The sequence below is a fragment of the Exophiala xenobiotica genome (genome assembly GCF_000835505.1).
Source record: "Exophiala xenobiotica strain CBS 118157 unplaced genomic scaffold supercont1.1, whole genome shotgun sequence".
Classification (NCBI taxonomy): Eukaryota; Fungi; Ascomycota; class Eurotiomycetes; order Chaetothyriales; family Herpotrichiellaceae; genus Exophiala; species Exophiala xenobiotica.
Window position 1 is genome coordinate 5,473,554 of NW_013562494.1, and position 12,876 is coordinate 5,486,429.

General features: G+C 51.6%; 4 protein-coding genes across 5 annotated transcripts; 3 read left to right on the forward strand and 1 right to left on the reverse strand.

The window, feature by feature from the left end:
* Positions 1-1,842: 1,842 nt before the first annotated feature.
* Positions 1,843-4,432, forward strand: PV05_02158. 2 transcript variants are annotated; one of them, XM_013467241.1, is made up of 3 exons: positions 1,843-2,402; positions 2,450-2,643; positions 2,692-4,432. In XM_013467241.1, the coding sequence occupies exons 1-3, from the start codon at positions 2,133-2,135 to the stop codon at positions 4,019-4,021; spliced, it is 1,794 nt and encodes a 597-aa protein (XP_013322695.1). In that variant the 5' UTR covers positions 1,843-2,132; the 3' UTR covers positions 4,022-4,432. The 2 variants fall into 2 exon arrangements, with proteins under 2 accessions (XP_013322695.1, XP_013322694.1); XM_013467240.1 differs by having other exon boundaries at positions 2,450-4,432.
* Positions 4,433-5,074: 642 nt separating this feature from the next.
* PV05_02159 (uncharacterized protein) lies at positions 5,075-7,260 on the forward strand. Its single transcript, XM_013467242.1, has 4 exons — positions 5,075-5,269; positions 5,359-6,149; positions 6,200-6,909; positions 6,962-7,260. The coding sequence occupies exons 2-4, from the start codon at positions 5,364-5,366 to the stop codon at positions 7,068-7,070; spliced, it is 1,605 nt and encodes a 534-aa protein (XP_013322696.1). The 5' UTR covers positions 5,075-5,269; positions 5,359-5,363; the 3' UTR covers positions 7,071-7,260.
* Positions 7,261-8,301: 1,041 nt separating this feature from the next.
* Positions 8,302-9,348, reverse strand: PV05_02160 (uncharacterized protein; the record flags this gene model as incomplete). Its single annotated transcript, XM_013467243.1, has 1 exon — positions 8,302-9,348. Exon 1 carries the CDS (start codon positions 9,064-9,066, stop codon positions 8,302-8,304), a length of 765 nt encoding a protein of 254 aa, XP_013322697.1. The 5' UTR covers positions 9,067-9,348.
* A 189-nt stretch (positions 9,349-9,537) lies between these two features.
* PV05_02161 (uncharacterized protein) lies at positions 9,538-12,791 on the forward strand. Its single transcript, XM_013467244.1, has 2 exons — positions 9,538-9,778; positions 9,830-12,791. Exons 1-2 carry the CDS (start codon positions 9,583-9,585, stop codon positions 12,652-12,654), a joined length of 3,021 nt encoding a protein of 1,006 aa, XP_013322698.1. The 5' UTR covers positions 9,538-9,582; the 3' UTR covers positions 12,655-12,791.
* The last annotated feature ends 85 nt before the right edge of the window (positions 12,792-12,876 follow it).

A 12,876-nucleotide genomic window follows, 5' to 3' on the forward strand; every position in this document is an offset into this window, starting at 1 on the left:
AGATCAAATGTTCTGGACCGCCGGCGACCGTCTCCAAGTCAACGTCAATTCCCAACTTGCAGCGCCATTGACATCATATTCGGTTAACACGGCAGTGATCACACTTGTCGTAATTTGGATGCGACAAAGCCACTGGTCAATCTCTCTTTTACGCTACGCTAGTAGCGGCTAGTCACTCTAGTGCAGGTTAGGCAGAATAACTCTCCGCATAGAAGCGAGTCCCCTTTTTGACCTCGAAGAATGCATCCCTCACAACCTTTCTGTAGCTCGCGAGACGTGGCTCGTGTGTAGCTGACTGATCATTTCCCGCAAGAGGACGTCAGTATATGTTCTCCGCTAAGGAGAAAGTACGTTAGGGGCACGAAGAAGAGGCAACAGCGACCGAGTAAGTCGTGAAACGCTCGTGCCAGCCAACGTAGGTAGTCTTCCTGTACAGATGCTTGCACCAAAATACCTTCCACTCAACAATGCTCTCTATCTATCTGGATGCGATGCCAGCCTCATACCTACTCTGGGTCTCTGGTAGGTACCAGCTTGACTGCCGAGCTCCAACTGATTTCTGCAGAGCCTCGGCGTAGCGCCATGTGGGTTTGGAGTTCCTCATTAGTGACCAGGGCCTCACGTTGCTTCGAACTGCAAGAAGGGAAAACATATTCCTTCCAGGTTAACCAGATGCATATGTTGATCAAGCCTTTCCGAGACCCTAAAACTGGGTAACTTGTGTTGGTGGTCGTGATATCCTTCCGCATCAAAGAGAATGAAGGTATACGTCGAACGGTCGAGATATTTTTATTCCTGAAGACCGCAACTTGACTGAATCGCTTCATAGCAGCGCCCGTTCTCCGCCGCTTACATCCTCTCACATCGCCGTTGCTCAAGATGATATTGAGGATCGCGCCTTGACCCTGGGCCAGCTTCGTTCGGTTCTCAACCCACCTGATCAAGACCGATGGGCGGTCATCCTACCCACAGCGGTTCGTAGATTGAAGCGGTGCATGCAATCCTCTAGCTGGGCGGTATTTGGTGCCCCATCAACCATCAATTAAAGCCCGGGGAGATCGCGAATGCTTTGACTGTGTCCAAGCCTGAATTCATCATCGTATATACTCCGGTTGTCGACAAAGTCGTAGAAGGGATCAGAATCGCCAGACGAGAATGCATCGAGTGGGCATCTTCTCCCATCATAACAGCCATCGGATCACCGCGTGGAACACATTGGAAGAGTTTGGGATGCGAAGAAGATGACAGAATTGCCCACGGCATATGTGGTTCTCAAGCCCCAACTGACCGAAAGAACACAGGCTTCAGACGCTGAAGGACACCCAGAACACCATGGACAGTCAGGTCAGTAAGTACAAGAAGCTGAGAGGAGTCTGGGAGGTATCGTCCTTGCGGAGGAATGCCACTTTCAAGCTGTTGAGGAAGCAACTGGGAACGCATAAAACGGGGCTGGCTTCGTGGCCACAGACAACAAATCTTCGAAGTTATAATAGCTGGGAGAAGAACAGTTATCAACGAGCTGCCCACAGGTGTACCGGGTTGGCCATCTGTTATTCGGCAGCCCAACCTGTCACTAGGACGCCGAAATCCGTAGATATATCTTCCTTATCAGAGATCTTCTTATCAAGAGAAATGTTGAGTGACAAACCCGTATCCTCCAGATGGGGCGCGCGCCTTGTGGTGAGCGGCCTCACTAGCCGGAGGTGTTCAAGATATCTTTCGGATCTTTCCATAGGATCAGGAAGCTTGCCTCTGTCTTTCATCCTTCGAAACGCTTTCACTGATTTTGTCTTCAATTCGGCGCTGCAGCTACGAGGTACCAGTGAAGACCTTCGCTTGCATCACCCCTCATTATCACTTCCCCACCGATCGACTGTGCCGGTGCCACCATACCCTGGCTTGGAGTCCTCGCCTTCCCAGTTGCGTCATCTGAGCGACCGCTAACTCGCTCTGCACGACGTCGCGTGCACTATCTTCCCTGTCGGCATCTCGATAGTGTCTGATACAAGCTTCTGTTCCTGGGTTTGGGTCGCTTTTGGGCGTTGTGGTCCGATACGGGTTGGCATGCTCGGGATTTGAGCTGGGTGGCCTTGGGTGCGTGGGTGGGAGCTTTGCAAGCTCCTGCGAGGAAGATGGCTCCATTCACTCTTTTGTCCTTGTTCCATTCTTTACCCTCTACAATACCTACATTTTCGCTGCGCCTCCTCGTCATGTTATCACTGCTACGGCTGGCTTGTGCCTTGCTCCTGCCACCCCTGCTCGACCAAGCTGCAGCCAATCCGCTACCTCGCGCTCGGCAGCACTATGCGCCCGACTCTCTAGGTGCTGTTGCTAGTGAGAGTAGTATCTGCAGCAGTATTGGTATAGACCTTCTGCGCCAAGGTGGTAATGCAGCGGATGCGGTACGTATTTTCACTTGGACAGGAAAAGGAGACTGACATCCATCTAGCTTGTCGGCACGGTCTTTTGCGTTGGTGTCATCGGATGCTACCATAGCGGCATTGGTGGTGGAGGCTTCATGCTTGTTCGGAGCTCAAATGGCAGCTATGAGTTCATCGACTTTAGAGAAACTGCCCCTGCCGCCGCCTATCAAGACATGTACAACAATAATACGAATGCGAGCATCTATGGTGGATTGGCTAGGTACGTCTTGGTCAGCAACGGCCGAAGGGGGAACTGACCAAGTCGTAGCGGAGTTCCAGGAGAGGTTCGAGGTCTGGCTCATTTGCACAGCAACTATGGAAAGCTTCCATGGAAATCTGTGATGGCGGGGGCCATCAAAACTGCAAGATATGGGTGGCCAGTATCAGCGGATCTGGTGCGGTATATGGCGTCTGCCAACGCGTCTGCTCTCGTGCCAAACTTCCTGGTTGATGATCCCAACTGGGCCCTCGACTTTGCTCCCAATGGGACTTTACTCGGTCTTGGCGATACCATCACGAGGAAGAGGTACGCGAATACTCTGGAATCCATTGCAAATGAAGGACCAGATGCCTTCTACAACGGACCTATAGCAGAGGCTACCATCGCTGCCCTGCAAGCTCAAAATGGAACTATGACGGTCGGAGACCTGCAGAACTATACTGTGGCAATCCGACCACCAGCAAACATCACCTACCGTGGCTATCGCATGTTCAGCTGCAGTGCTCCGAGCTCGGGAGAAGTGGCTCTGTCAGTCATGAAGACTCTCGAGGGCTACACTGATTTCTTCACAGACGGGAGGGTCAACCTCAGTACCCATAGAATGGATGAGGCAATGAGGTTCGGGTACGGTGAGAGGACGAACCTAGGGGATCCGTCGTTTATGAAGAACATCTCTGCTTACCAGACCGAGATGTTGTCCGCCCAGTCTGCGGCCGACATCCGGAGCAAGATCTCCGACACCCACACACTGAATGTTTCGGCATACGATCCATCAGGCATCGAATCTCTGGAAACTCCAGGGACATCTCATGTGGTCACGGCAGATGCTTCTGGCCTGGCCATCTCCCTGACCACAACGGTCAATTTGTTGTTCGGCTCGAATCTCATGGTGCCGGAGACCGGAGTCATTATGAACAATGAGATGAACGATTTCTCCATTCCCGGCTCTTCTAATGCCTTCGGGTACGTACCAAGCCCGAGCAACTATATTCGTCCGGGCAAAAGGCCGCTGTCCTCAATCTCGCCAACGATAGTGGAATTTCCCAACGGTACTCTATACTATGTGATTGGAGCAGCTGGAGGCTCCAGGATCATCACTGCTACCATCCAGAACCTGATACATGTGCTCGATCAGAACTTGACGGTGCCTCAGGCACTGGCACAGCCTCGGCTTCACGACCAACTGATCCCCAATCAGGTCATGTTCGAATATGCCTACGACAATGAGACAATTGCATTCATGAAAGCGCGCGGCCACAACATCACATGGGTGGCTCCCGGCTTATCCACCGCCCAGGGATTGAGGCGTCTTGGGAATGGAACCTTCGAAGCTGCCGGCGAACCGCGTCAGGAATCATCAGCTGGTTATGCCATATGATCACCTTGCAAGCGGCCTCAACGACATGCTCGTGATGTATGACTGAGGCGGCGTGTCATGATGATAGAAGTATCTCAAAGCGCTTGACGGTTCTCCATGTTTGGATCCGACGAGGATTTCTCGAAATCAATCATCAGGACGTGTTTACGAGAAGGTGTTGCCTGACAGGCAATCCTCAGTATTTCTGGCTCTCTCTGGATAATCACATAAGGTCCATGCACCACTGCGACGAGAAATGCTTCAATAATTGGTTTTCTTCTGCTCGATCTCGATCAAGGGCGTTGCGATGAACTACGGGCTCGTAGGAGCCTGTGTTTTGCTACGCAGGCGGGCCGCTCGATATAAGTGTCCAATCAGCACACCGGCGTGCTACTCATCGAACATCTCAGCGCTAAACCCAACAGCCTTCTGCCTTGTCATCGTGCACATAACAGTAAGTAAGTAGCAGTTGACGCATAAACGCACATACATGTTAATCCATTATGCGGCCGCGGAGCCTCCATGGTTCCACGAGGTGCACGAGCTTCGGCCGGGGCATTTTGTGGGAACCCACTTGCGGGTTTGGAGGCCGTGAATTGAAACCAATCAGAACCACTTGCCACCTTTAGATCTCTCATTACTCGCATAATTTTTTATGCCGGGTGCACAATGTTGGGAAATATTCAAGCCAAGGGCTCGCTTAGAAAGTTGCCTTCACGAAAGACACTACTATACAACACCTACTTCTGAGTCGAAACGTATGCAATGTAGACTTCGCAGCCAAGCTCGGTGCGGCAATGCGCCCTCGATTCTACAGCCATAAGCTGATTGTCGTCGCAGGCAGGGTAAGAAAACGGACATAACGGTGGAGATTAACAACCACAAGGATGCATCGGCAGGGCCCTAAGCCGAAGACTACAATGTGGAGTCGGTCAAAGAGAAGCGAAGGGGAGGGGAATCTTCTGCTCGGAAAGCCCATGGACACAATAATATGGGGGGAATATACATAAACGAAACTGCCTATTTCATACAGTGGTAGGTCTCCGCCATAGCCGCAGACGTTGCGTTCGTTCTTGATAGAAATCCTGATTCATCCTCCCACAAGTTTCACGTGGCTTTTGTCTTTTATCTTATTCATTTTCAAGCATTTTACTGCCCAGAGGGACGAGCCGCCATACGCGAGCTTACGCTGCATTGCCATTCCTTCGTGCGCTGGATCCGGCTTAGCGAGTCAAAAGTACCCCCGAAAGCGAGCGGTGCAACGAACCGGTATGCTTCACTCATGTTGCCGGGCAATTTGATCCTATCCTGGCGATACGGAGTACTGATCCTTAAATACTGACATAATGGCTCCTCAGATCCTATGGCCGCTTCAGAATGGGCAGGGGATGCAGCCCAAGAGAAGAACGGCGAACATCAACAGCAGACGTCGACTTCCAACCGGTCAAATGATAGCACTTCCGTTTCGGAGAAAGGACCAGTCCGGATAGATCCTGATGTCGAGCACGGATTCCCCGTAATCAACACCACCGACGACGCTGATGAGGAGAAAACACCTCAAGGGGCAACCGCTGAAGACGACCCCAACATCGTCGATTGGGACAGTCCAGAGGATCCCGAGAAGGCCATCAACTGGAGCAACAAGATGAAATATGGCAATGTAGCGGTCATATCGAGCGTTACATTCCTGACGCCTCTTGCCTCGTCCATGGTCGCACCAGCTGTTCCTTTGGTCATGAGCGAGTTTAACTCGACCAACGATACAATTGCCAGTTTCATCGTATCCATCTACGTGCTCGGATATGCTCTTGGTCCTCTTGGGATAGCACCACTGTCAGAAGTCTACGGGCGGCTACCGGTTTATCATGTCTGCAACTTCATGTTTGTCGTCTGGAGTCTAGGTTGCGCCCTGGCTCCGAATATTGGCGCCCTCCTCGTTTTCCGCTTGCTCGCTGGTATCGCCGGTAGCTGCCCGATCACCATTGGCGGTGGTTCGATTGCGGATCTCATCCGTCAAGAGAAGCGAGGTGCCGCGATGGCAGTCTTCGCCATGGGCCCTATTCTCGGTCCCGTCATCGGCCCAGTTGCGGGCGGCTATCTAGCAGAGGCCGCGGGCTGGAGGTGGGTGTTTTGGCTGCTCACCATTGCGGTAAGTTGTCTTGAAACGATGCTGATATGTGTCTAACATTTGCATCAAAGGCAGGTGTAGCTTTATTCTTTTCTGTCCTTCTTTTGAGAGAGACCTACGAGCCAGTTCTGCTTGAGAGACGTACGAAGCGACTCCGAAAGGCGACGGGCAATCCCAATCTCCGGTCAAAGCTCGACAAACAAATCCCAATGAAGGAATTCTTTTTGCGCGCCATTGTTCGTCCGAGCAAGATGCTACTGTTCTCACCTATCGTCCTCTCACTGTCGGTTTACATGGCCGTCGTTTATGGCTACCTCTACCTCTTGTTCACCACGCTCACGCAGGTGTTCGAGGAAACCTATCATTTCAGCCAGGGAGCCGTCGGTCTGGCCTTTTTAGGTATCGGTATCGGCTCGCTGTTTGGGTTGGTTATATTTGGAGCCCTCTCCGATCGGACTGTCAAGAAGCTATCGGCACAGGGAGAAATGAAACCGGAGTACCGACTGCCTCCACTGATCCCTGGTAGTCTCGTCATTCCTATCGGCTTCTTTTGGTACGGATGGTCTGCCGACAAGGGCGTTCATTGGATTGTTCCAATCATTGGCACGCTGTGGGTTGGGTTGGGTCTTTTGGCAACATTCATGCCAATTCAGACATATCTCGTAGACGCATACCATATGCACGCCGCTTCCGCACTCGCAGCAAGCACTGTCCTGAGAAGCTTTATGGGGGCCTTCCTGCCACTGGCAGGGCCTGCCATGTACAAAGCATTGGGCCTTGGGTAAGTCTCACCAAAATTCTAGGCATGGTGACCTCGCTAACCACACAAGTAGCTGGGGAAATTCGCTCCTTGCATTCATTGCGTTGGCTATGTCGCCCGTCAGCTGGATCCTCTACAAATACGGCGAGAAGATCCGTAAGGCTGAGAAGGTCAAGTTCTGATCGGATTGAGGAGGATTCTTCGGGTCAAAGCATTCTGTCATTTAGCGCTGCATGGGGCTCGGCGTCTGGCATGAGGAACCAGGTCTGGGAAAGCATAGCAGGAGACAGCCTGCAGTACATAGATTTCTGCTCCGTTTGTGTTCACAAAACAAGGTCCCAACTCTGAAGTCTGGTGACCGTTTCTGGTGCCCTTCTTTGATCGTATTGGTGAGCAAGTGGATCTCGAAATCATTGGCACATCCCACGCGCTCAGCGACCTTGGACATATCAAGAATGATCGTGGGATCAAATGCAGCTAAGACAATGCGTCTGATAGGTTAGTCCGGAAGGTCTTCGACGTGGCCTCAGTGACATGGCTTATGTGAGGGGTCTTGTAAATACATGCTCCTCCACCTCTCGCTTTATCACTCCTTCACTCACCGAAGCAATTTCATTCTCCAGTCAATTACTCAATCCCGACTCGTTTTTTCGTGATCGAACTCTACCAGACATGTCCCCATCATCGACGACAGGCAACATGTTGTTCTCGCATAATGGGTGCCCAAAGTGCGGTGCAAAGATTGCAGCAGTAAATGAGCCACGTTTCGGGCAAGAGATTCCTTATTTTATTGACAAGCTTGTAGGGTGGCAAAACTTGCAACTCTTGCGGCGCGGTGAGTTTGTATCCTACTTCCTCTGGCTTTTAGTCCTTATCGAAGACCGTCTGCTGGGGTCGAGGGAGTGTTGAGGTCGTTGGGTATATTCGGAGTGTTTAGATTGTGCTCTCGAGTTTTGTATGCTGCATGACATGTGCTGACTGATATGGTGTTGCCTCTAGAGTTGTCCCCGATAGATTGACGCCGGCATATCAAATATGCTACTGGTCGGACGGAGCTTATGCGAGATCAGTGATGATGGAATGACACATGATGGATCATGATGAAATGAACGGGCATGAGAGAACTTTGAGCTGAGCGGCCAGCGAGAATTGGGCCAGTGCGTGAATCAGCAGTGCACAAGAATGTCAAGGAGTGGCTCCCTGTTACCGAGTTGCTGCGTTCATCCTTTACCCGACACTAGTCTGGGGGGATGTCCACCTCAGTTATATAGCTGGGGACGAGAACGTACTGGACATGGTTAACCACCGAATTCCAAAGACTAAACTCTGCCGATGGCCAGGATATGCTGCAAGCACGATATGCATTATATTGCCATAATTCTATGGAGCACGGTGGACATCATTCTTCAACAGTCAAGGAGGAATCACTGCTTCGAAGAATCCCAACAGATCCCGCAACTCGGCAGCACTTGTCGAATGGCCCATCCCTTCATACATGTGCTCTTCTATGTCCGCTCGATCAACCCACGTGGACATTTCCTCTTTGCCTTGGGTGTAGAGTCTCGTCGGAACCATCATGTCTTTGGTTCCGTGGACGTAGAACCACTTCTTTCTCCCCTTTGCTGGCCCATTGCTTTGCTCTGAGCCTTGCGCGGGTCTGTCTTTCTGCAACTGGCCAATTCGGTCTTTGAGAGGGAAGTATCCGCTCAAGCACACCATCCCTGCAACCTCGTGCCTCAATCGTCCGGTCAATCCCCAGACAAGGCTCACTGCGCATCCCTGGCTGAAGCCGCCAACAACGATTCTGTCCGGTGGTGTGCCGCTCTTAATTTCTTCTTCTACCAGCTTGTCTACGGCATCCACGCTCTTCATGATACCTTCTTCATCATCCGGCGCATCCTCCTCTTCTTCATGACCCGGCACTCGTGGCTTCATCGCGCTCGGCAGAGATTTGGGCATGTACCACGCTCGAGTCATGGCTTCGTGGTTGTGATCCGCATTGGGCAAAATCCACTTCAGATATGGCATCTTGTTGTAAAACTGGAATTGCTGAGCCAGGCCCAATGGCAGACCCTCTGCATCGTCGCCATAGCCGTGCAGGAAGATCAATGTCGCAGGACGGTCAGAGGACGAGGAGGGCCCATTGGGGGGAAGGACGTAGGGAGGTTTAGCTGACATAGTTGGCTTTCACAAGGAGCATGGGATCAAGAGCTCTGAGCCCGCTAGCCTGGTGGAGAAAAGCACAGTACAACGAGAATTCAAAACGACAGCCTGCTAAGCTAGTGCGCAAGGGTGAACCAGCCGTGGGATGGTGTTGATCAGCCTCGTGCATGGCACAAACGTGACTGAGATCGCATCATGGACACGTAGCAACCCACAATGCGCCAGTACAAGAACACTCCCTTCCGGACGTGCGAAAGTGAGATGAAATGGCTGCGGGGAGAGTGGATGTCCCAGCAGAGCAATGGGAGCTTGTTGTGTTGCGTACTGAGCCTCGGTCGTCCTCGAGGAAATACGCTTCTGTCTCAATACGATCCGCCGTCAATAAGTGGCTGGTCCGCCGTACTTACGCCTAAAAGCGCAGTTTTCTCCGCATGCGAAGCAGCCCGCATTTTTCAATCCGTGCTCGAAGCAATTTCGGCCACTACCCAGCGACTGTCTCAAGACAGTGTTCTCCAGTCAAAGACTCTCAGAATGAAGAGTCTCAAGCGTGGGCTGGCGGCTGACCCGAGTGCTGCAAATATCTCAAGCAAAGTTTACATCAGATCTGCCAGGAGCGGACGTGTCCAGAAAGTCGTGAGGGAGCAATATCTGAGGAAAGACATTCCTTGCTCATCGCAGCTATGCTCTTTTTGCGCTTCGACAGCGGCATCCAACGCCAGTGGAATTGGTGAGTTACTCAAACGCCCCAGTCCCGGATTGCTTACTGACTGCTGGCCAGTCCCGAAGTTCATTCTCTCGAAGCGACCGACCGGAACCAAGGCATTCCCAAATGGCCATTATCTTATGCCAGACACCAATGTCCTCCTTAGCGGCATGGATCTCTTCGAAGAGTCGGCTCATTTTCACGATGTCATTGTTCTCCAAACAGTCCTTGAAGAATTGAAGAATAGAAGTCTTCCTCTCTACAATAGGCTAATGGCATTGACACGCAGCGAAGAAAAGCGCTTCTACCTCTTCTTCAACGAGTTCCGATCCGAAACCGCGGTTCGCCGAGCAGAAGGAGAAACAATCAATGACAGAAACGATCGCGCTGTCAGAAAAGCGGCCGCTTGGTATGCGAGCCATCTCGCAAAAGTCGCAAAGAAATCACTTGCGATCGTCATTCTCACCAACGACCAAGAGAATAGGAAGAAGGCAAAACAGGAAAAGTTAGTCGCATTGTCTCTCAGAGAGTATGTTGAGGGTCTTGATGATGCCGATCGGCTACTTGACATGGTCACTCAAGGTGCCGATGGCCAGGAAGCTCGTGCAGCTCAAGGAGAATTGTTCTATCCGGAATACTATTCTATGTCAAAAATGACGACAGGTATCAAAGCCGGGACACTACATCAAGGCGTTTTCAATGTTTCACCATACAATTACTTGGAAGGCACTGTCAAAGTACCTGCATTCGACAAGCCGCTCTTGATCCTCGGAAGAGAAAGCAGCAACAGATCGATATCTGGTGATGTTGTCGTGGTCGAGGTCCTGCCGAAAGACCAGTGGAAAGCTCCTTCTACCCAGATCCTTGACGAAGAAGTACTCAACAAGAATGACAATCCGGAGGACGAAGAGCAGGAACAGAGTGTGGTTACAGAGAACGAACGTCGCGCCCTGCAGGAAGACGTCAAACGAGCGCATACCGCTGGCGCAGAGTCTCGAGCGCAACCTACCTGCCGCGTTGTCGGAGTCATGAAGCGGAACTGGAGACAGCTAGTCGGAACCATTGACGGAGCAGCTGGAACCTCGGCTGGAAATCGACAGACTACTGTCTTCCTTGTGCCGATGGACAAGCGCATCCCGAAAATCCGCATTCGTACACGACAGGTTGGCGAGCTACTTGGCAAAAGAATCGTCGCAACGATCGACTCTTGGGAACGGGACACCAGATACCCTGTTGGTCATTACATTCGGTCTCTTGGTGAACTGGAAACAAAAGAGGCTGAGACCGAAGCTCTGTTGCTAGAATACGATGTTCAATATCGACCATTTCCGAAAGCTGTGTTGGATTGCCTTCCAGCAGAAGGGCATGGCTGGAAAGTGCCAGCTGACAAAGCACATCCAGGCTGGAAAGGTCGGCAAGACCTGCGACACCTACTTGTTTGCTCGATTGATCCTCCCGGTTGTCAGGATATTGACGATGCCCTACATGCAAGGAAACTTCCCAATGGCAACTTCGAGGTTGGTGTCCACATTGCAGACGTGTCGCACTTTGTCAAGCCCAACAACCCTATGGATGCCGAAGCTACTTCTCGAGGAACCACTGTTTATTTGGTGGACAAGAGGATCGACATGCTGCCAATGCTCCTCGGGACGGATTTGTGCTCGCTTAAGCCCTACGTTGAGAGGTATGCATTCTCAACGCTATGGGAGATTACGCCGGATGCAGAAGTCGTGTCCTCGTCTTTTACCAAGTCGGTCATCTTGTCCAAGGAGGGCTTTTCGTACGAACAGGCGCAGAAGAGAATTGATGATACGTCGGCAACCGACGAGCTCACTCAAGGCATGCGAACACTTTTAGCGCTGTCCCAGAAACTCCGCCAGAGACGCATGGACGCTGGAGCGTTGAATCTTTCCAGCCCAGAGGTCCGTATCGAAGCAGACAGTGAATCTTCGGATTCTTTGGCTGATGTCAAGACAAAAGCACACCTTGCCACCAATTCGCTGGTGGAAGAATTCATGCTTCTTGCTAATGTCACGGTCGCTAAGAAGATTTCAACAGTTTTCCCACAGACTGCCCTACTCCGACGACATGCCACTCCTCCTGCCTCCAACTTCACCGACCTCAGCGAACAGCTGAAACGGATGCGCGGATTCGAGCTTGACGTATCCAGTTCCAAAGCCCTTGCCGAGTCACTGGATCAATGTGTCGACCCTCAACATCCTTTCTTCAACACGCTGATCCGCATTATGGCAACACGCTGCATGACATCAGCAGAGTATTTTTGCAGCGGTTCCCATGCTGAACCCGAATACCGACACTATGGCCTCGCCAGTGAGATCTACACCCACTTCACAAGTCCTATCCGTCGTTATGGGGACCTGCTCGTCCACCGTCAGCTCGCTTATGCGATCGGCTACGAGGGCGAAGGTAGTGAGATTGTCGATGAGGGTCTACGAAACAAAGGCAAGCTGGAAAGAGTCTGCCAAAACCTCAACTTCAGACATCGGAACGCTCAGCTTGCAGGCAGAGCAAGTATTGAATACTACGTGGGCCAGGCACTCAAAGCTCGAGCAGAGAAAACACCAGGTACGGCTATCGACGTGGATGGCTATGTGATGCGAGTGTTTGAGAATGGAATAGTTGTCTTCGTACCTCAATTTGGCATTGAGGGACTGGTCCGGCTCGAAGATTTCCAGCTGAAAGCTGCGGAAGACACCAAGGGAGAGAGTGCCTTTGACGCCGATAACTATCGTCTGACAGTGTTTGAGAAGGGGCGTGAGCAGCAGGGGGTCACTGTTGAGTTGTTCCAGCAGCTGAAAGTCAGGGTTAGTTCGGAGGAGAAAGGTGGTGCGAGAGAGAAGGGCAAAAGGAGAGTCAGAATAGTCGTCCTGTCGACTTGAGCAAAACGTATCTCTCCGTCAAGCCGATCATTCTGGCTTTTGGCCAGAGTCATAGACGACGCAGTAGGGACATAAGTTTGTACCCTACTTCAAGCCTTTCACGCAGAGTGTATCAAAGTGATTGTAGTTCAAACGTAGAGCATTGCTTTTGCCAGCGGAAGGGCCACAATGAAAGGTACAAGAACTAGTCCTTCCAATAACCCAATGATACCCTTGCCCTGT